Raw genomic sequence first — 21,804 nt, forward strand, 5'->3', positions numbered from 1 at the left:
ACCTGTTCCTGGGAGACAAACACAAATAGAGCAGGATATCTTCTCTCCATTACACGGCCATATGACAAGGGATGCATACGCAATATTGGATATGCACAGGAAATGAATATTGATTAAGTAACCCAGACAGATATGACACAGAGGTGCTGGATGGAATGTGTGAGTAAGTGCATCCATATTTAACATATACTCTACAGATCCCTGTTCAGAACACCATAGAGCACTACAGACACCATCTTCACCCAGTACCTTGAATGGTCTCTCGAAATGAGATCAGAAGCAGGTGGTTAAGGGGGATTTTGTTCTGAACAGTTCCCGCAGAGCTACAAAATACTATAGCTACAGATAGGCCATTTATTATGTCTAGCGGCTTCACACCATAGTTCTCACACATATATTGGTAGGTGTTCATTAGGAGTTTTCTGATAGTGTCTGAAAACCACTTTGATGGACGTAAGGAACAAATTAAGCAGACATCTGTGACAAGATGAGCTAATAACATTCAACCAAACATCCACCCTTGGGTTTCATCTCTCAATTCCTAATGAGTGTTCACAGAGCAGCCGCTCCAATTAGCCTCTATGTGAAATGTTAACAGGACGGTCGAGCACTGATGTACTGAACATCAAAAAATGTATCGTTATCTATTTATGTACAGTACCAGTCAAAAAATTGGACACTCCTGATTAAGATAATGGGAAACATGCATTCAAAGACATTTTGAGCTAAAGACCTGTGCTCAAATGCTTGAAATTTGTTTCTTAGACAAATATAAATTGTGAAGTTGATGCCTATGTATGAATTTCTTTCCAAAAAAATTTTAATTTAAAAAAATATTTTTGGCTATTTTGAGGAATCTAAAATATAAGATTTATAAGATATAACACTTTTTGGGTCCCTGCATGATTCCATTTGAGTTATTTCATAGTTTTATATATATCTTTACTACCATTCTAAAATGTGAAAAATAGTAAAAAATAAAGAAAGAAAAGTATGTCCAAACTTTTGAGTGATACTGTATGTTTTTAGAAAAATTAAGTAAACTGATTAAATATAATGACTATTTGGATATTGATGAATTATTGATTAACAGAACAGTCATGACTGACTGCATTACACCGGTGGTATTCATAACTGTTGCACAAACAGTGCATCACCTCATTAGTCAGAGACTTGATGGGGCACAAGCACATGGTGTAACCTGACCTGCTGAACATCAAACTTGGTGCAAATGAAGAGAGAAGCACAGAGAAAAGAACTGATACTACCTGCTTATCAAGAGCAAGGCCTACAGTCTGAATTTCAAAGGCTACAGTCAGCAGAGTACACCGCAAAATGTCTTGTATGGCAGCAATGGAAAACTTGACAAGATGTTGCTCAAACACAGTCTGTTAAAGATAGATCATGATCTGAGAGATCAGAAGTCATAACATCATGCTAAGATCGAGGTGCCAATATACCTCATTTTTATGATTGCTTTTACTCTGCCAGCCGAGCTACCCTTCCCTATCCCTGACAGAACGAAACCAATTTGTTGCCGTGGGATCCCAGTCACTCAAATGAAATGGCAGGTGGTGAACCTATGCTGTGGGGCTCAGCCTGTTCTCAAACCAAAAGGTCTTGCCAACTGAGCTGATCCCGGCCCCCACAAGGACATTATTGCCAAAAAATCCACAACTACAACTTAAAATGATTACGAAACAAAGCATTCAGGGGTGCTAGTTCAAATGTTTGTATACAAAAATGTTTCAGAATAGCACAGAAATATTACTTTCTACAGAACAGAAATAAAAAGATATAGCTTTTGTAGTGTGCAGTGACCTCCAGCTGTATACATGCCCATTCATTGGTAACTGTGCAAACTTGTGGCAAATATTTTGTCACAAACAAATGAGAATATGCACATTTTAATACTACTGACACTGTACAGAGCAACAGAATAACATTAAAACTATCCGCATGTTTAGACCAGGGGTCATTAGTCAAATGTTTCTTTTTCCAGTCCCAGTAGCTCACTGCTGTTTTACCCTTAGGCAAGGCACATCACTTGAATTGCCTTGGCAAATATCCATATGTATAAATGGACAGTATGTAAAAATTGCATGCTATGCAAGTCACTCTGCATAAAGAGCATCTGCTAAGCAACCTAATGTAATGGAGATCAAAGTTAAGATTTATAAATGAAAGTTCAGGTGTCACAGTAGAACAATACATTTTGTTTTCAAGCACTGGTATCAGATATGTCTTACCTGCACCAGGAATGATCGCTAATTTGGTTTCAACCAGTCCCATTTTCGCAGATGCAGCTGTAAGAACAAGCACAAATCAGGGCATTGAAGACATGCCACTTAACACAAACCAGACCAAAACTTTTACATAACCTCACAATTCTGAGCAGATTTCATGACAGAGGAACTTTATTTTATTTATTTAACACTACGTACAGAACACAAGGCAAACAAGAAATAGCTTTGTTCAAATCAAAACAAGAAAATAAATGAATGAAGGCATAAATGAATGAGTTGAAGACAACCTTTCACCAACATTACGTATTAATCATTATGTATTTAGCAAAAAGCAGTTTATGACCACCAACAGATAATAAAAATACCACTACATAACTTCAGCTGCACACAGTTCACATACAGGTATGCAGAGAACTGACGCTGTGTAGGTATTTTTAACGTTATGTCTCCTTTCACGACTTTGTCAAAAAACCTGGCTGCTGTGATTTCTCAGAAACCATGGCAACGCCCTTAGAAATCATCAGCTAAAACCCACTTCATGAAGGTTTTAACTACTTGACACTGTTAATCTTTAATATTCACAAAAATTCACAGGATGTCAAGATAATTTTATGCACTTGAAGTGACATAAAACATGTCTTTTTTTAATCCAACAAATCCAACACTCAATGATTATGCAGCTGAATCTGTACTTGTGACAGGCTATATTTGGATGTCAAACAAATCACCTTTTTTTTTTTCATTAATCTTTTTTATGTTTCAAGTATGTTTTCTGACACATTGCCATGATGGACAAATCCTCTTCAGTTTGTCTCTGTAAAAGAGTAGTCTTCGCATAAAAAGAGATGCATGTTCAGGTGCAATGCTTCATTTGTGATTTTGTGAGAACCAAGGTCCAGGCTAAATCAGGAATATGACAGGTTTTAGTACTGATCAGACAAACACACAAAAATGCTGCCATAAATGTACACACAACAAAGAATTAAAAATAATAAAGCGTTTTTTTCCCTGTTCCTCTCTGCAGTGAAAGGCACCTAAAATAGCTTGACGTTTTGTGCGTCGCCTTGAAGCACGTTTTTAATAGCATCGGTGGCGTGTGTGAGAGTGCTGGGAATGTCACCTCAGTCACCAAGAGCCAGAAAATATGGTGAAAACTGCGAACAGATTCCTGAGTCAAAAACTTGTGAGTGAGGGGTGAGAAATAAACACAAACACAGACATCTGCTCCTTCACAGACCAGAGGGGCTGTTGATTCACAACCAAATCTGTATGTGAGCGAAAGAGTGACTCATTTCATTGAGAAACCTAGCACATTCGTCACACGCATCCAAGTCTGTGGAGAATGCCGTACCAACTTCGTCAATACAGTATTTCGCTCTTGCCTGAAACTCATGGCCACCCCCATCATAAAAACACACAAATACAAACACTAAAGGCTGTTCATTCCACACCTGTACTCACATAAGGAATACAGGTTATCGCTCTAACATAAGGATGGGTGTCATTTTCTTCATTAAAAATAAGTTTTATTCATGCTTTTATGTGATTAAATCCGATTTGCCTGCTGTGTGTACATCTTTAACGTGTGCTCTACCCTCAAAAACTCATTCATACTACAAATGGTTTTGCTGTGACATGCAAAGCACCTGCCTTTACCTGCCACTCTGATGTCACAGGCCAAGGCCATCTCCAGCCCGCCTCCCAGGGCTGCCCCATCGATGGCGGCGATCGTCGGCATGGGAAGGTTACCTTCGAACAGAGAGGAACGCGTTCTCTCACGGTTAACACTGAAGACTGTCAAAACCATCTCAGCCCTATGCAGGGTCTGTCAGCAAACCTTTCCTCATCATGCGAGGGCTCAAGTCAAAATGGAGACATTTTGACACAAGACACAAGAGAAAATTCATTTTCCATGACAGACTTTCACTGTATGACAGCTCTCTTCCCAAACACTGCACAGACCTGTTATAAAACATCTATATTTATATGTGTCACCATATCTATTCCGTAAAAAAAAAACAAAACAAAACAAAAAACTGAATTCTAATGTTTCATATGCAAAGAATGTTTTCAAACATTTGCATATGTGGCACTGCATCCAAATAGCATAAGACATGCTACTGAGACAGAGTAGAGTCCTTCCTTTTTGCATTATCAATTTTCATTGTTTTACTCTGCAAAATTCACCAAAAAGCAGCCACCTGAACCAGCTAATATGTAAGTCCAGCTTGTGTCAGTGTCATAGCGGAGAAAGATGTCATCTACTGTGTGTTTTTGATCGGTGCACAATATTTATATTTGTTTCTTTTGAGTGCTAGGATAGAATCTGACAGAACTTGTTTGTCATAAAACACTAATAAATAAAAGAGAAAGGAGACTGGCAGAGAGGCACTTTGGCAGGTGTAAACAAAAGACAAGAAGATGAATCACATCAGGACAGATTCTTGGCACAAATATATAATAGGTTTAAAAAGGTTATAAAAGGTTTAAAACTAAAATGCCATATTAAATACAGGAATGTAATTTTGAGACATCTATAACTCATGTCCTCACAATTTTATTACAGCCTATCACTGTAATAAGCCAAAAAGCAGCCATACCGCTCTCACTGGGGCAGAAATTTCAAACTGAATACCAGCATACCATTATTGTTATATTATTACTCGAACACATTTAAAACCCTGCAGCCTACTGCACATAAGACTCCAAGAGCCTGTCCAATGGGGCTTTACTTATCTCCTCATATCATACGGGAAAATAGGGCCTTACACTGCTAATGCTGGAAACTCAACAGCAAATGCTTGCAGGTTCATCCGCCATATGCCAGCAAAGCTGGGGGAGAAAAATTAAATTAGTTTGAACCGTCTGCCCCGTGACACTCGCTGAATTTTGGCTTTAGGGGTGATTAACATTGTTTGCTGTGTTATCAAATGAGAATCTCTAAAAATGATGGAGGAATGAAACCAAGGACTTCTCAATGCTCTGCCACCAATAGTTCTGGCATCTGTCATCCACAGACAAATCTGACCAATGGACCAAAGGAAATTTACAGGCAATCATCCATTTTCTGTCAACTGAAATATTAAAGTTGTAGTGGCCATAATTTTTGAGTCTCTATCATTTTAACAGGCATGGAAATTTCACATGAGAGGACAGAACAGAAAATGCAGTATCTGGGGAGTCGTTATCTCAATGAATCAAGTGCACCTTGATTCAGGGCCTGGATCATGATATGCACACAAACTGTAAACTGAAAACTGTAATTGCTTAATGTGCTTAAAATCAATAACCATTTAAACCAAATGCAGTGCACGCCTGAGTTACGCTCAGAAATGAGAAGACAAGACTGCTTAGGGTGAATCTGCCAGACCTGCCACTCACCGAGTTCAGTAATAAGTGCTCTTGCTTTCGAAACAAAAGGTCCAACTTCACTCTGGTGCATCTTGGCTCTTTCTTTCAGGTCGGCCCCTGTTCAGACAAACAAAAAGAAGACTGTCAGGTTGTAACAGTGCACAGTAACTTGAACAGGTTGAACAGGTGAGCTTTACTGGAGCTGTACTTTTGCTTTAAGATGACAAACTACTGCTCCTATGCTGTTGGCTCTCATTATGTTCTTCTAATATACATTCTGGAGTGGGACCTGTAACACTATCTGAATTACTCCCAAAAAATGGCACGGTAGAGGGGTGTGTTGGTAACGACTGCATGGGAAAGCATTTAGTTGTCATGGCTCACTTATACTTTCCTTTTACTTAACTGGAAATTAGATACACTAACATCTACCCAATATTCTAGTGTCTAGTCTGCATTTTAAATCCAGTTTCACAAAATGCCCACATTTGCTATGAACACAACAGCAGTGGACAGCAGTCTGGTGTAGTGGTAAGTAGCAGGACACGTAACCAAAAGGTTGCTGGTTTGATTCCCTGCTAGTGCACTGCTGTTGTACACTTGGGAGGTACTTAACGCACAACTGCCTCAGTAAATATCCAGCTGTATAAATGGATAACATTGTAACCTACTGTATGAGTGTTGCTCTGGATAAGAGCGTCTGCTAAATGACAATGATGTAATGTAACACTTTTGAGTGTCTTGAGCTCAGCTAGTTACTCCCCTATGGGATCATTTTCAGCGCTCATACTACACTATTAAAGCGCAATACAGAGCAAACTGCTCTACATTTAACCTGAGAGGCTAACATTAGCTACAAGACTGACACCACCAAGGTAAGCTTTAATGGCCTAATTTGAATTTAGTGTCACTGACTGCAAAGATTGCTACAAATGCTTCTGTTTCTTTAGCTTCCCTGACATCTGAGCTCTTTCTTTTCTAATTTTATACCTTACAGCAATAACGAACATTAAAAAAAAATCAAACACACATACACACACTAATCATTTACTTGTTGTTACTGGCATTATGATGAGAACAATCCTGGACCCACAGTCAGCTCAATGAGAGGGACTTCCTTTCAGGCTCATGACAGTCGTTCCTTTGTTGCCATAGCAAACTGGTGCAATCCACAGTAAAGACTGTTCATGCACTACAACCACAGTAAAACAACTACAGTTGTACTTAACTCCAGAGACAAACATTATTTTGATACAAATAACACAATAATACAGAATATGGTTTTATACTAAGGGGGAGGTGTGGCATGTTTTATTGCTCAATAGTAGTATCATTCTGATAAAAAACAAGGTCATTTCTCATACTTAATAGCGGCAATAAAGGTGTTATGTCAATTCCAAGCACACTGACCCCTCAGCTTTAAGTTAATTGAACTTTCTCTTTCTCTTATAATAACGTTCACACATTTCCCAGTTGTTAAAAACACTGACCCTACCTGCACAGAATATTCCTGGTACCATACTGCACACGATGACAGTGCGCACTTTGTTATTGACTTTGACTGCATCGACAGCTTCAGACATCTGAAAACAAAAGAGCAAAATCAGAGGCTGACTAAACCTGAAAAGGTGATAATCGATTCAGAGCTACAGAGGCTGTCTGTGTTTACACTCACCATTTTCACAAGGTTCTTGCTAATGGCATTTTTGGCCTTTGGCCGATTGATCCCAAAAACGACAATACCTAAAATACAGCAAACAAGCATCAAGCATTAACACAAGTCTAGGGGTTTGAGTGTTTATAAAGTATGTTTGTTTACAAAGTGGTGGGGAAATTGACTATTTTCTTACTTACTACATAATTAGCTATATTGATACTAAGGTCAAGTTTTCCATATATAAAGGACAATTAACCAACCACGTCATTGATGGCGTCATAGTTTTTTTCCCCTCAATCCAGGTATGTAGTTATAGAAGACGTCACGTCAAACAGTATACATACAGTAGGGTAGATGTTAAATTGTTATGGCAATACTGATCTTGATGCCTCCTTTCATTTCTTATGACAAATGCTTAGTGAAATCAAAGTGTAATTATAGTAGCATTACTTGATGTTGACGATACACCTGTTGCGTAAGATTGGGTTGGCCCTCTTGTAATCGGTTCCCCCAGGTCTAAACGTTATGTGTATAGGTCGGGTTTGGGTTCAGATTAGGGACTGGTTTGCGTTTAGTTTAGGGTTCGGGCTTGGGTTAATGGTAGGTGAAGCCTTTAGGAACTGCCGAAAGATCGACATGACTCGCATGGGAACGCGCGTGAGCATGAATCCCGATTTGCTGAAGGCTGCAGGGAACCAAATCTGACAGGGGAAACCAAATCTAATGCAACACCGATGCCACTGGGACTGCCGGGGCTTACTCTGACGCAAATGATGACATTGAAATGACTGCTGCCTTTGATATTGGGAACCCTGACTGAGGCAATTCAACATTCCCTTAGGACTATAATTTAATGCTACGATGTATTGTCTTGTGATATGTTGCTGCAAAACACTGCCCAGTACTGAGTCATTGTTTTGTACGCAAGGCAGTGAGTACCTTCTCGAATCATGACCAATGATTCATCATTGCAAAGATAGCTATTTGCATGCGTTAACGTTAATGTTTCACCACTATTTCCTTTCCTGGGAGAGATCCGCAATTATTGGAATTTTAGCATGATTGTAAAAAATCGATAGCTACTTCCCTGTTACGAGAATACAGAGCTTATTATCATGTTAGCTGCATGTTAGGTAGTTCGCTGTCTTGCTACACTAATCTGTAAATGCCAAAACTGTAACTTTATTAGCATGCTAGCTAACGTTAGGTACTGTAACTAGGTAGCGAGCTAGCTAGATAGCTTAGGTACTTTTCCTGTTTGCGCTTCATTTGTGTAAGTTGGAGCACTGTAATATTCACCGGCTTGCTAGCTACTGGATATAGCCAGCTACCATCAAAATATACGTGTTAACAACGTTATAAGCGACCAGTTACTCCGTAACAAAATTGCGCAGCACATTCAACGTTACGCGTTCAGGTTGTTTGATGGTTTGCACCAATAGCTACCTGAGTCACCTCCGTCCAAATACCTAACACACAGGTCATCCCCCGACTTCGCATCAGAGCTGAAATGACGCCTCACTCCGTATGTCCCCGATCGGACATACTGCAGTTCATTTGTGTGGAGGACGAGGTGCGAAGATTTAGCGTGCCCCTGCAATCTGAATGCTCCATCAAGGTTGGCTGAGAGGGGTCGAAAAGCTTGAGCAAGAACTCTATAACCCGCGAGAATCGCCATGCTGCGCCGTACAATTGCGTTAGCAACTGTATTTTGACTTTCAACTTTGAACCACTTGATGACGCAGTGTTTGATCACGTGTCTCACTGCAATCGCCGCAGAACGGAGTTCCCCCAGCCGCTCTGCGCGCAGGAGACGTTGTTCGTGTTGTCTCTTTTGTTTCCAATACGTGCGGTCGTACGCAACGTTATGTACACACAACCCCGGCATGTAACGGACAGCAGGTGTCTGAGAAACTTAGAATCTCACAGTATGCGATACACCCTTTACATCGTTGCAATTGCTCAACCACAGACCTAATTGTTTTAATAGCTCTTCGGCGGGTATTTGAAGTTAATCACTTTCATACTAAATGTGCCGTGGCGTCGGAACATCACCGCTTTTGCATGTAAGGGCCTGCATATTATTTAATGCAACAAGTAGCTGACTGCATGTGCCCTGGGGCGTTGTGTAGCCTAATTGTCACTCCAGCCAACCTTAAGTATGACAATATTTGAAATGTAGTAGCTAGGCAACTAGTATGGCACTATGATAGTGATCACAGAACGTACCACTAATCAGAAGGTTCGGGTTTGAATGCCAGGTGCTGTTTTATGCCTTAAAAAGGTAACTGGAGCCTGAATGGCCATTCACCCATATTCAGCTTTATGAAAGGATAACATGTGAAATTCAAGCTGTGTTGGTTGTACTGTGAAAGGTCAACAGCTAAGCAAAGGATAATATGCAAATGTACCTTTATACTGTGCGTAAAGAGATCTGTTTTCTGTATGTACTGTCTGTACTGTTGTTCCCGTGAGCTTATCGGATGCACTTTTGTACCCTTGCTCTGGAAGAAGTTGCTCTGGATGAAAGCATCTGCAAAACGACAAAGTGTAAATGTAAACGTGATGTAGGAAAAAAAAAAAACACTCATCTACTTGTAACTTAATACCTGCCCACTGACATAGGTGCCCAGGGAAAGTCTTTGCAGCTTTGGGTAGGTTACAGTGCAGTCCTAGGAACAGGCATCAATCCCTCTGTCACAGATAACATACAGGAAAACCTGAATGGTATGGTTGGACTGTCAGAGGGAAAGTAATCAGAAAGCAGATTCACGCTTCACTGGTCAGTTATTATGTTGTGGAATCGTCTCGCTCTCTCTCTGTCTCTCATTGATCCTCAATTCACGTGCCAGTCAAAACTTAATTCTTCACATTGGTATGGTAGTATTTACTAGCATTATCTCTAAAGTTTATTGTACTTAGCACTATTGCAGGCCACATTACTCCCCAGTTTTATAATCTTCCACCTCACATAATAGAACTGTTAATCTATCAAAAATATATCCTTTAATAAAAATGAAAAATCTACCATACTGCAAAATCATATTCTTCACAGTAAATACATGGACATGTGTACCCGGGAGCAAAGATCTGAATAGGTGTGCAAAAGCACAATGTTCACTTGTCATACACTGTTTTTAGAACCCATAGGTTGGACACTCTGAAGAATTAAGAAGAGAGCTGACAACTACAGGTTAACCATGCAGTTGTCATGACCTGTTACAGAGACTTTTCTTCATTCACAGGTTGACTATATGTGGTGCTTGCATATTTGGTATTAAAGTAAGGCCATTTCATGCATGTACATGCTTTCAGTTATCAAAGTTATACTTTCTATAAATATAACTTGGTGGCAGTGTAGCATAGTGGTTAAGGAGCAGGACTCGTAACTGAAAGGTTGCCGGTTTGATCCCCGCTGGGACACTGCTGCTGTGCCCTTGGGCAAGGTACTTAACCCACAGTTGCCTCAGTAAAATATCCAGCTGAATAAATGGATAACATTGTAAAAAACTGTAATCTATGTAAGTCACTCTGGATAAAAGCGTCTGCCAAATGAATAAATGTAAAATGTAAATAACTTAATATAACTATAGGGCAGCAGTGTAGCATAGTGGTTAAGGAGCAGTTGTGAGTTCAATTTCCCACTGGGGGACTTCCATGGTACCCTTGGGCAAGGTGCTTAACCCAGAATTGCCTCAGTAAATATCCAGCAGTATAAATGGATAACATGTAAAAATTGTAACCTACGTGTCTCCTAAAAAATAAATAAAACTTTTAAAGAAAAGATAAGTTGAAAGCATTTAGAAGCATGCAGATATGAATCAATGACCAAAGATCCAGAATGACTCACACATACATGGCAGCGAGCTGTAATAACACAAGATAAGCGGTTGTGTTTTTCCAAAAAAGACAAAGACAAAACCATCTTATCTGAGGTCAAGGGCTTCAGAAAATGTACGGAAGCTGGAGTAGGTGAGTCCACATGGCACAGTCCAACTGGCAGCGCCGGCCACCCAGTCAGGTAATAAATGCCTTTTTTGTGTTGGGGATTAACAGGAAGGCGTTGTGGAGCATTGGCAAGTGGACTGTGTGAGGTTGATTAAACAATATTGCAATGTCATCCAGTTCATTGTGTTGTTCCCAGCATGACAAGTTTAAGAAATGTACATAATTCACAAGCACAAGTAACAGGTAAATGAGTCCACGTTTCTTACAACCCCTGATTTTCCTTGAATTTTTAGTACCTTAGTATTCAGATACCATACAGTTTATCTAGTATATTAATTTCATATTTTTTTGGGGTGTCTATAGCATGTTTCTCCTCCATTATTTATACTTTGGACAGATATAGCTATGCAACTATCTTTAGGTCTGTCCACATGTGTATATTTACAAAAAAATAACCAAATCTGGTATATTAATTGATCACATAATGGATGACATCAAACAAAACATCAATAAAAATTCTAAGGGTGTGTGTAGCTATCCTGATAATGACATTATAAACTGTTAGTCATTTCAGTGGAGTGGCAAATTTACATGGGTTGTTTACATGGTCCAAATTTACATGGTCTTGTTGTCTATGTTTGAATTCATTATTGTCCAATGTACTTTATATGAATACTGTATCATGTGTGATTTTTCATTTTTGCATTTCATAACTGCTTTTTAATTACTTGCACTTTTGCCAAAACTTGATGTTCACACCACATTTAAAAACAAACAAAAAGCATGTGTTCAGTGCTTACGTACATTTATTGTAAACAAAAAACCTTACAATTTACACAAAAAAATGGAGAAAACTTTTTACATTTATTTTGCATGTAGCCTGACATTTGGCTTCTGGACTAGAGATGGAGCAATCAATAAGACACGCCGACTACATTAATAAGTGCACAGCACACCATCCATTTAAATGAACTGCATTATTTTGACACCATATTGACCGTACAGTGCTATAACAAACACGGCGGAGCGAACAGGCGTTGCGCAAACATGAAGGACTCACTTTGAGTAACATCCTTTCGATAACGTGTCGTGATCAGTAGTGGTTTTGGCCGACTCTACGACGGACCCTTGCCGCGTCGTAATCAGTCTTTTCAAGGAGGCCACTTCCGCCGAGAGGTCAGCGATGCCCCGCTTTAAATACAAGTTCTCTGTGTCGGCGTAAGAGCCGTCCTTTAGGTCGACGATGAGTTTGTTCGTCACCGGGCCTGGGGAGCCGGGGCAGAGGCGGTTCTTGCATCCGTTCTGGAGCGTCTCTGGGTGGTCCTTGTGCCAGTGCTCGGGCCGGTGAGTCCAGTCCTGGACGTTAGTCACTTGGAGGGACAGGGGGCTCAGGGAGGACTGTATGTAATCAGACGCAGCGTGTTTGGCCACCTGATAGCAGCCCTTCACAGACATGTCGATGGGGGAGGGTGGCTTCCCAGAGGAGTCGTACTCGGGATCGATGGCCTCCACTTTGATCTGGATGGCCCTGGCTTTGATCCTGAGTTTGTGCGGCAGAGCCGAGGAGCTTGCCTCTGGCACCTTAACAGTTGAGACGATGACGCTCTTTGGGTCCCGCGCAGAGGGCATCGGGCCTTTCGGAACCTGCTGCTCGTCTTCCCCATCCGAGGACTTGCTTATGGCCCCCTCGTCCCCGTCCGAGGTTCTGGGAGAGTTGCTGGATGACCTCGTGATCTGTAAGAAGGGGGAAGGTTGCGAGTAGTTTCCCGGGAACGGGCTGGCCAAGTAGTTCCGGTAGAGTTCATACGGGCTGCTCCTCTCCCTGGCCTCCCTAGTGTAGCTGCCCATCTCCACTGGCTCCTGCTTGATGACCTCGGGGGTTCTGCACATGCCGGCCAAGGGGCTGCCCTGAGTTGCAGCGGAGGTCTCGGATGCGTCAGAGAGAGTGCTGTGGGGCGAGTGCTTGATAACCGAGATGCAGCTGCTGCCCAGCTCCCGGGGGAAAGAGGCTTGGCTGGCAGCGGGCGAGAGGAAGTCCTGGTACAGAGACGCCGTGGAGCTGGAGATTTTCTGCACCTCCTGGGCGTAGGCCGAGGAGCTGACCAGGCCGAATTTGAGCTTGAGGGACAGCAGCTCGGCTTTGAGGGTGGCGTTCTCCTCTCCCAGGGCCATCAGCTTGTTCTCCAGCACCATGTCGTTGAGTCTGCGCTTCTCCCGCGAGCGCTTGGCCGCCTCGTTGTTTTTCCGCCTCCTCTCCCAGTACAAGTTGTCCTTCTTCTCCTCGGGGATGAACTCCCGTTTCCTGCGGCAGGTGCTGCTTTTGGCCTTGTAGGACATGTTGGAGAGCTTTGGGCTTATCAGTTCCCTGTCCGCTCCCTGCAAAGCCACTGCAAGGACCAGGTCGTCCTCTCCATTGTAGGAGCCACTGGATGGTGGTTCTTTCTTGATAGCTTGCATATTTCTCAGTATTCAAAGTCAAAGTTGGGCTTCAGCTCACAAGTGATGAGTCATGGTGGTTTGATTTTTCTTCATATAAAACCCCTGACAAGCCAGTATCATCAGTTTGCAGTCAGCACTGGTAATTCCAAAAGGATTCCTTTGTGGCTTTTGAAGTATCTGATGAGAAAACAAAAAATAAAGATTTTAGAAATCAGTCATTTCCACTGGTTTATACTAGCCTACAAGCCATCTCTTCTTGATCATCAATCTAGCACTAGGCCCAGCATTACCTCCTCTGATATTTCCCATGTACTCCAAGAGACATCTATAGCTCAGCCAATTTACAAGTTTCAAATGGCATGCAATGTTTTACCAGGGTCATTTTACTCCAATCTACATTAGAAAACAAAAAAATGTATAATTGTATATAATTATAAGTTTTTTTTTTGACTAGCCATTTTCACTGAACCAAAAACAAGGGTTTCTTTTAAAAAAAAAAACAGGCAAGCACAGGATGTGTGTTCCACACTGCAGACATTGTAATGACAATCCTACTACTTGCTCTGTAGACACAACCTCCTCCAACCGAACATGACCAAACATGCCATTTGAGAAAGCATCTCAAAAGAAAAAAATCATAGATTTTCACTGGCTAAGGACACAGCTTCGTCTGGTCTAAACTCAGCTGGTAATTTAATGGTAATGTGGCAGAAATGTCAGAAAGAAAAGTGTTGGATTCCTGCACGTTGATTAACAAAAATTATGTTTGAAATCAAAGATCCAACTTCTCAGTGACATCTAAGGGCATTCATCTAGAAAGTTTTTTTCCCCCCAATATATTTGTAATCATAACTTATGTAAGAGGAAAGATCTAAAAGGTATAATTTCATGGTTTAGGAATAAATTGCATCTTAGTCGCCACTGTAATCAGCACATAGCAGCGGCCTTTGTTCTCTGAAAGGTGCCTGAATTCCACAATGCCTTTGATTGGTGACATATTCTCCGCTGCCGCCACACAAACATTCTAGTTCTTGACTCATCGCATTGTTGTACCATGCAGTCATGTCTATTTCACCACAAAGCAGGGTGTACATTTCTGCACCGTTCAAAGCAACTTTAGTCATAGGAATTAAGCTGAATAAATAGGCACTATTGTTCATATTTAACATCACAGAACATAACTTGAGAAAATTGAACAAGCTGAATGTGAATATTAACAGTAAGTAAATAAATGAGACATCTTAAATATTAGTATGTTATCACTGTTTACATAACTGTCTGCTACTAAACTTCTTAAATTAAAACCTATTTTTCGCTGAAAACATTTCTTAAATTATATTTATATAACTGCTCTGGCTGAAAAACACAAGCGGAAACGCTACATCTCCACACGTTGCTACACCTATATCTCTAGACGCACAGAAAACTCACACACATGCACAAATATTATGACTGTATGTCCTCCATGCTGTGCAGAGGTCAGTGCACTCAGCACTACAGATTTACCTCTGTTGCACCTCTATAAAGACGTAAATGAGTCACAGAGTCAGATGTCAAGTTCTAAGTGCTGTTAGCTGTCCAGGATAAGCAGTCCTGCTACGCAATAAAATAGATCCATTATAACTAATATACCAATTGTCCCAAACAAATACTGGAACCAGGGAAACCTCCCACTCATATGCCACATGACTAGAGATAAGAGAAGATTAACTTGTCCTGTGCAAGACCCAGGTGTCGCGCATTAGCTGGGGGGGGGGGGGGGGGGGGGGGGCAAAACAAATTCTTATCTTGACAACTTGGGTTGATGCACTCTGGTAGTGCACCCGAGTGCATAATGAGCTCTACTGTATAAATACTACTAATACTGCTGTCAGGCAACATACCATAACTTTGTATGACAGGTAGCAAGACAGAAGATTTTCCCTTTGTAGTTCCCCTGTCTCTGTGTGAGCAGGCCTGAGGCAGGGGAAGGCAGGTATTGACTAATGCTTTGCCCCAATGCATATGCTAAAGACAACAATATTACATTTAAGCTATGTTTTATTTACCCATCTTTTAGGCATGTTAAACTGAGGTCCTGACTCCTTGTGGTTACAAAATCCCATGGCACCTGTGGCAAAGAATTAGGGTTTCTCCAGTGCCCTGGCTAAATTCCCAGTCAGGCTCTTTCTATCTGGCCACTTATTCATCTGCAGGCTTACGTGGCTAACTGAACAACTCCCTCACCACCTCAACTCATGTATGGTAAGCTTTCAGGTACAAAATTGGGTGCTCTGCATATAGGTGTTACAAACTGGTGGTGGCTGAAGGCCCCCTGCTCCCCTTTACTGTAAAGATCTTAATGATCCTTGATGTATTAACATAATCATTATCATAATCATTATTGTTGTTACTATCACAGAAGTTGTCCACATTCAGCTAATGCCATTTAGTGCTATTTACCATCCCGTTACTATAAGGTCTTTACAATCAGGATTTTTCCAAATTTAGCATATTTAATGGTATGTGTTGATTAGAAGTCATCATAACAGAGAAATGGCCCTATATCTTTACTTGGCATTGCTTTTAAACCATGTTTTTAAGATCCAATTTTAACAAGCGGTCATAATTGGTACAGGCCAAATGGCACGTCTCCCTCTCACATCAAAGTGGGTGTTCAGACTCACTTTACAGAGAGCTTCAGGCAAATGACAAATTAGAGAGAGATTTGTCTGGATGTAAATCTAATTCAAAAAGACCTCTTAGGAATGATATGATGGAATGACTGATGGTTATATCCATCTCTTGACTTACACCAGTGGTAACATGTCAAGAGAAAATGTTTAAAATTACAGGCTGATGCTCTACTGTGACAAATAGGAAGATGCTGACATTCCCAAACTGAGGAGGCAAAGACGGGCAGGCACACTTTCCCTCTTATACAGTACCAGTAAAAAGTTTAGCCACACCTGATTAAGATAACTGGAAACAAACATTTCAAGCATTTAAGCATAAGTCTTTCAATCAAAATGTCTTTTTTGTTCAATATTTTTGGCTGCTTTGAAGAATCTAAGATATATGATCTTTTTGATTTGTTTAACACTTTTTGGTCACTGCATAATTCCATTTGTGTTATTTTGCAGTTTTGATATCTTTATTATTACTCAAAAATGTGGAAAATAGTAAATACAAAGAAAAACTGTTCTATGAGTAGGTGTGTCCAAACTTTTGAGTAGTGCTGTATATAAAACCAAAAGCAGTGGATTCTTCCACCACAATGCCGTTCTAAATTCAAATTAAAGAGCTGTGCAGCTAGCATGGTCTCTCCACTGTGGCACCCTCTAGCAGTTTGCGAGAGTGCTGTAGGTCATGCTAATGATGCAAGTGGAGATCCTCAAGTTTCCATTTGCTTGCTGATGTGCACTGTGGGAGTTGTAGTGTAAAAAGCAATGCTTGCATACCAGTGTATAGGAGGATGTTATTTGTCTGGCTTCTGTGCTCCTGCACAAGCATAGAGAGCACAGTTTTGGAGAGGCAAGCTTATTGTACTGTAGTTCAATTGCCCATTCCAAATTGAGTGAAAAAGGGGGAGCAAACCTCAAAAAAAAAATCTAGCAGAAAACTTGGTTGAAACCATAATGATCTTAACAGTGAAAAGGCTTAAACACCTCGCTTTACAGCAACCAACTGACTGTTGTTCAGCAGTGCATGACAATCACACACTTTTATCATCTTGAAGGGAAGAGGTTCTTTGAATTGAATAGATGAGTCAGAATGGAAAGGAATGTAATGGCACTAGCATTTGGCCGGGGAACTGAAAAAAGACCACCGCAGAATTAAACTAGAAACAAGCTGCAGCTGTATTTTTGTTATACCTGTTGAACTAATGGAACCTGTAAGTATACTGTGGGCACGATCATTCCAATTCTGTTTCATTACATTTGCTGACCAGACGCTCTTATCCGGAGGGATTTAACATGGATAACTTGTAAAAATGTAAGACACTTATACAGCTGGACATTTACTAGAGCAATCTGGGATTGGCGCCTTGCCTTTCTTCTACACTTTCAGCTGCAACCAAACAATGTATACTTAGGTATACCCCTGAGAAATAATAATAATTTATTATATATGACTTAACAACGCAAAATGTTTCCCCATTTCTGTGGGCTGAGTGAATTTTATCATGATCAGTATTCACAATACAGCCACCTTCCACAGGAAGTGCAGAGGCAAGAAGTAAAATACATTTTCTAAAGCATTGGCATGCGAATCTGGTCTCAACCAAACATAATCTTCTGGTTTCTATTCAATCCAAACAAACTGTACAAAAGTGTTCGGTCTGTCAAATATGAAAAGTCGTGCTCAAAGCAGTGATGATCAATTTAAAACAGGCAGGATTGCAAAGCTCCGGGAACAAAGCTTCCCGGGCGTTTTCAAAAGGATCAAAATTCAGTTTGAATGATATATTGTATCTTCAAGGTCGTCTGAGGACAGCAGAACGCGACCAAAAATAACCACACATTTGCACAATTTCGTTGTACCCCCACCGTGCAATGACAATAAAGTCTATTCTGATTCTGATTCTGATGTAAGACGGGCTTTTTTTTCGAGACAAGTGAAGAAACCGGCCTTACGGTGCAAATGCTGACAAGACACGCGATTCGAGGAAATTTAAGAAAATGTGACACGCCCAAATTGCACTGAGCTCATGTGCTCAACTGCAAATTATGCAACTGGCTCCGTGCGGGACCCAGAGTCAAGTTCTCCCGGATTCATATGATGATGTCATTGTCAGAATTTAGGCCCTGCTACTGTAAAACAGGATACTGTACACAAAACACAGGACATTTCGATCGTGACACAGAAAGACGCTTTTTATCAAACAAAAACACGCGGCGATCAAAAATACGCGTCAAATCGTTCACGAGCTTGAGAAGAGCCGGTGAAATGAAAACATCAGATCGGAAAAAAGGAACTGCAAATGACCTTCAGTCTGAAATCAAATACGTCTGGACTGAATCAAGTACAAAGAGCAACACACAATACGTTGTCATACCACGAATTACTGTTTGATTTCATTCATACCAAGCTACAAGCTACCAATATTCTATCTGACTGTTTCGACAGAAACGGAAAAAACGTACAATACACGACGGCCACATTCTCCCCGTTCCCGGACTACAGTGAATGTAACCCCAACGCTACCGCAAGTAGACTACCCCGTCTAGCAATGAGTGTCAGGAACAAAGGAATGCGGTCTGCCACCCTCATCACACGTGGTTGAACAAACAACGTAAAAACAAAGCAAAAAAAACTACGGGATAATCGGGGCGCGCACACCCAGACAATGAGGTTACGTATAAAGACCGGGCACGTGCTTAAAATGGCAAATGAGAGCATTATTTGCGCTCTACCCAATGAGACTGAGAAGAGATGCTTTTGTAAGTGACCGAATCAATGTTAAACAGAGAGAAAACACTGTAACTGGAGCATTCTATGATTTGTTATATTAAAAAGCCTGTATATCTAGACTACCCAGCTAACAATTTCCAGAGAAACAGAACGTTAACGCCTTAACCCGCACATAGCCAGCTAGCGTTACTCGAACACTGCACAGAAATCCAGCGGACACCATGGAGTACATAGAGAAAACTATTCGTTTTAAACACTGTACAGTCTTAGCCGTTTAACCGATAAGGTTTAGCTATAGGTCACACAACTATACATTGAGGCATCAGCGGTTTGCTATGTTTGGTAATCATGATACGCCAAGATATCAGCCACATTTTGCAACTCGTGCACTTCGGTTACAAAACACAAATGGAAAAGTTTCAATTTTGTTCAACGGCTAGAAAGCCAGGACTCTTTAGAAAGACTCGGGGTGGCTAACGTTCGCATGACTGAATTTAACACCGTCACGTCAATGCCCCAGATTCCTTCATTGTGTCAGGATTATAAAATAAGCGTGATCAGCTTTCCCCCTCCCTGCCTCACTGCCAGCATATTCTGAGGCTGCGGACGTTATGCAATATTACAGGAATGGCCATCAACTCCGTTTTAAAAACACTGTCTCGTTAACGTTAACACGCTGTAAAACCAGCGGAAGAAATTCCCAAATACACCGGTACAAATTAAATATAGCTTAAATCCAAAAGGTTAACTGGGTATCTCAGCCAAACAAGCTAGATCTATCTTATTATCTGTGGTCAACATAGAAAACTCTTACCGACGCTGTGTGCAAAAATAGACACAAAGTAACGTGCTATTAATACGGACGGCGTAATAATCGGACTTTTTGTGTCCTGTCCGCATATCGTCAACAGTTCTAAGACAAGCACCCTCACCTATTTCTGGGTCACTATGCCATCCACCGCTAGCTTTTTACAATGTTTACACTGTCTGGAAATAACTGATGCTACAGTAGGCTACAAAGATAGCTGGCTACACGCATCGTTATCAAGCTAGCTACATATCCAAGTTAGCTAAATGATCTCTTTCAGTGTGTCAACATTTTGCACCACAGCCATATTTCACTATTAGTTATCTACCTAGCAATCTTCAATATATATGTGAACTCAGAATATAATAAAAAAAACGCATAACTCTGTTGTAGGGTAGCTAACGGCTAACCATTGATAAGCAGCCAGCTAGCTCACAGCCTTAATTAAACTAGCGAGAGCAAGCCCATTCAGACTATCAACAAAATTAGCGAAGTGGCTAGTAGGCTCTCTAAAAAAGCATTACATTTTCTGCAATTACGATGTTTTACCTTTATGAAACGCCAGCTCAATGCTTAGGTTGCGGTTGTCCCTGACATTGTATAATTCAAAATCATAAGTCGTTATACAGACAAACAAGTTCCAGTCGCACCAAATCCAATTGCATTGAGGACGTGAACGTCGCTCCCTGGTTTTTTCCTCCCGGAGAGACTGCTGTTTCACGGATCTGTGTTAGTAGGTCACTGAAGAAATGTATTGGCAGCGCTCAGTCATTGACAGCCCGAGTATCCAATAGGAAAGCAGCATTTTCTGATTTCGACCAATGATTCGTTATTCCAGAGGACATCTCAGTCTAATGTAAAAGTGAGTAGCAGTCTACAGTACTACCAATCCCGGACACAACAGTGTTTTTCAATTGCATAACCAGGGAGAGAGGGGCTGTTGTTAAGCCGCGCGTGGAGAATGCGATGTTTCATAATTGTCCGACACAGTTACCAAGATCGACCTTATCTGAAATATAAGAAAGTAGACTAAATAGTTAAACAATTAGCCAAAATTTTACTTGTTTTCATTTAGCTCATTAATCTTGGCTTTAAGTGACAGGAACTTTGAGGTGGGCCTACAGCTGTGCTTAAAAAAGGAAATAATTACAAGCAAGCAAGCAGCCTTTCCGTATTAACAAAACCCGTTTGTGAGGTGGAATTAATGATATGTTGAAAAAACCTAGTCATACTGCACTGTCATGGAATAGATGCCTGGGAGTTCAAGTGGCAGAGAGCTTTGGAGGCCTACTATTGGAATACTCTGTTTTCCACGTGTATCAGACTAACCTTGCTACAAAAATCTTACAGCAAAAATAAAAAAGTAAAACTGACAGACAATGGGCTGCACATAGATCTGTGTGAAACATTGTAATACCGATCCAGATTCATTGTTAGAATTGTTTCCCCAGAGGGGTTTATAAACTGTTATAAGCCTTGGTCCTACCAACACTTTTTTGACCTACTCAGATAGGCCTAACTCACAAGCTATTTAAAATTCCGTTGGATTTGTCGTCCCGCAGTGAAACTAGCAAGACAAGAACAAAACACAGAACTCGAAATAAAAATCAATGGTTTGACACAAACATGCATTTCAAAGTTGGCACAATATACAGGCTAATTTCCCAACGGATTAACGGGGCAAGCCCGGTTCAACTCAAACTGCCTGAATCGTGATGCAGACACAGCGAAAAGAGTAACAGCGGCCTCTACTGATACTGTTTTAAAACTTTTCGTTTATTTATTTATGCATTGTAGCCTACATCACATATACACTTAAAAACCATTACTCACCTCAAACATTTTGTAAAAAGTAACCGTGACGTACACGCAACAAATTATTAGTCAATATCTTGTAGACTTCCCTTCCCATTTATGAAGTCTTCACACCATGGCATCGCTAGACTTATCAAGAGGCATTG

The 21,804-nt window shown here is 40.8% G+C and overlaps 2 protein-coding genes across 2 annotated transcripts in view; both read right to left on the reverse strand.

Annotated features, from left to right (window-relative positions):
- auh (AU RNA binding protein/enoyl-CoA hydratase) overlaps window positions 1-8,971 on the reverse strand; it is a 33,578-nt gene extending 24,607 nt beyond the window's left edge. The window contains exons 1-6 of the mRNA XM_036528841.1: window positions 8,701-8,971; window positions 7,273-7,340; window positions 7,093-7,180; window positions 5,628-5,714; window positions 3,903-3,995; window positions 2,250-2,306 (exon numbers count right to left, since the gene is read on the reverse strand). Of these exons, the coding sequence (XP_036384734.1) occupies window positions 2,250-2,306; window positions 3,903-3,995; window positions 5,628-5,714; window positions 7,093-7,180; window positions 7,273-7,340; window positions 8,701-8,932 (625 nt within the window). The 5' untranslated portion in view covers window positions 8,933-8,971. The remainder of the gene's footprint in view (window positions 1-2,249; window positions 2,307-3,902; window positions 3,996-5,627; window positions 5,715-7,092; window positions 7,181-7,272; window positions 7,341-8,700) is intronic.
- A 3,030-nt stretch (window positions 8,972-12,001) lies between these two features.
- Window positions 12,002-20,560, reverse strand: nfil3 (nuclear factor, interleukin 3 regulated). Its single transcript, XM_036530107.1, has 2 exons — window positions 20,393-20,560; window positions 12,002-13,818 (listed from the first exon to the last, which is right to left on the reverse strand). Exon 2 carries the CDS (start codon window positions 13,657-13,659, stop codon window positions 12,259-12,261), a length of 1,401 nt encoding a protein of 466 aa, XP_036386000.1. The 5' UTR covers window positions 13,660-13,818; window positions 20,393-20,560; the 3' UTR covers window positions 12,002-12,258.
- Between the last annotated feature and the right edge of the window lie 1,244 nt (window positions 20,561-21,804).

This window comes from Megalops cyprinoides, chromosome 5 (assembly GCF_013368585.1).
Source record: "Megalops cyprinoides isolate fMegCyp1 chromosome 5, fMegCyp1.pri, whole genome shotgun sequence".
NCBI classification, from domain to species: domain Eukaryota; kingdom Metazoa; phylum Chordata; class Actinopteri; order Elopiformes; family Megalopidae; genus Megalops; species Megalops cyprinoides.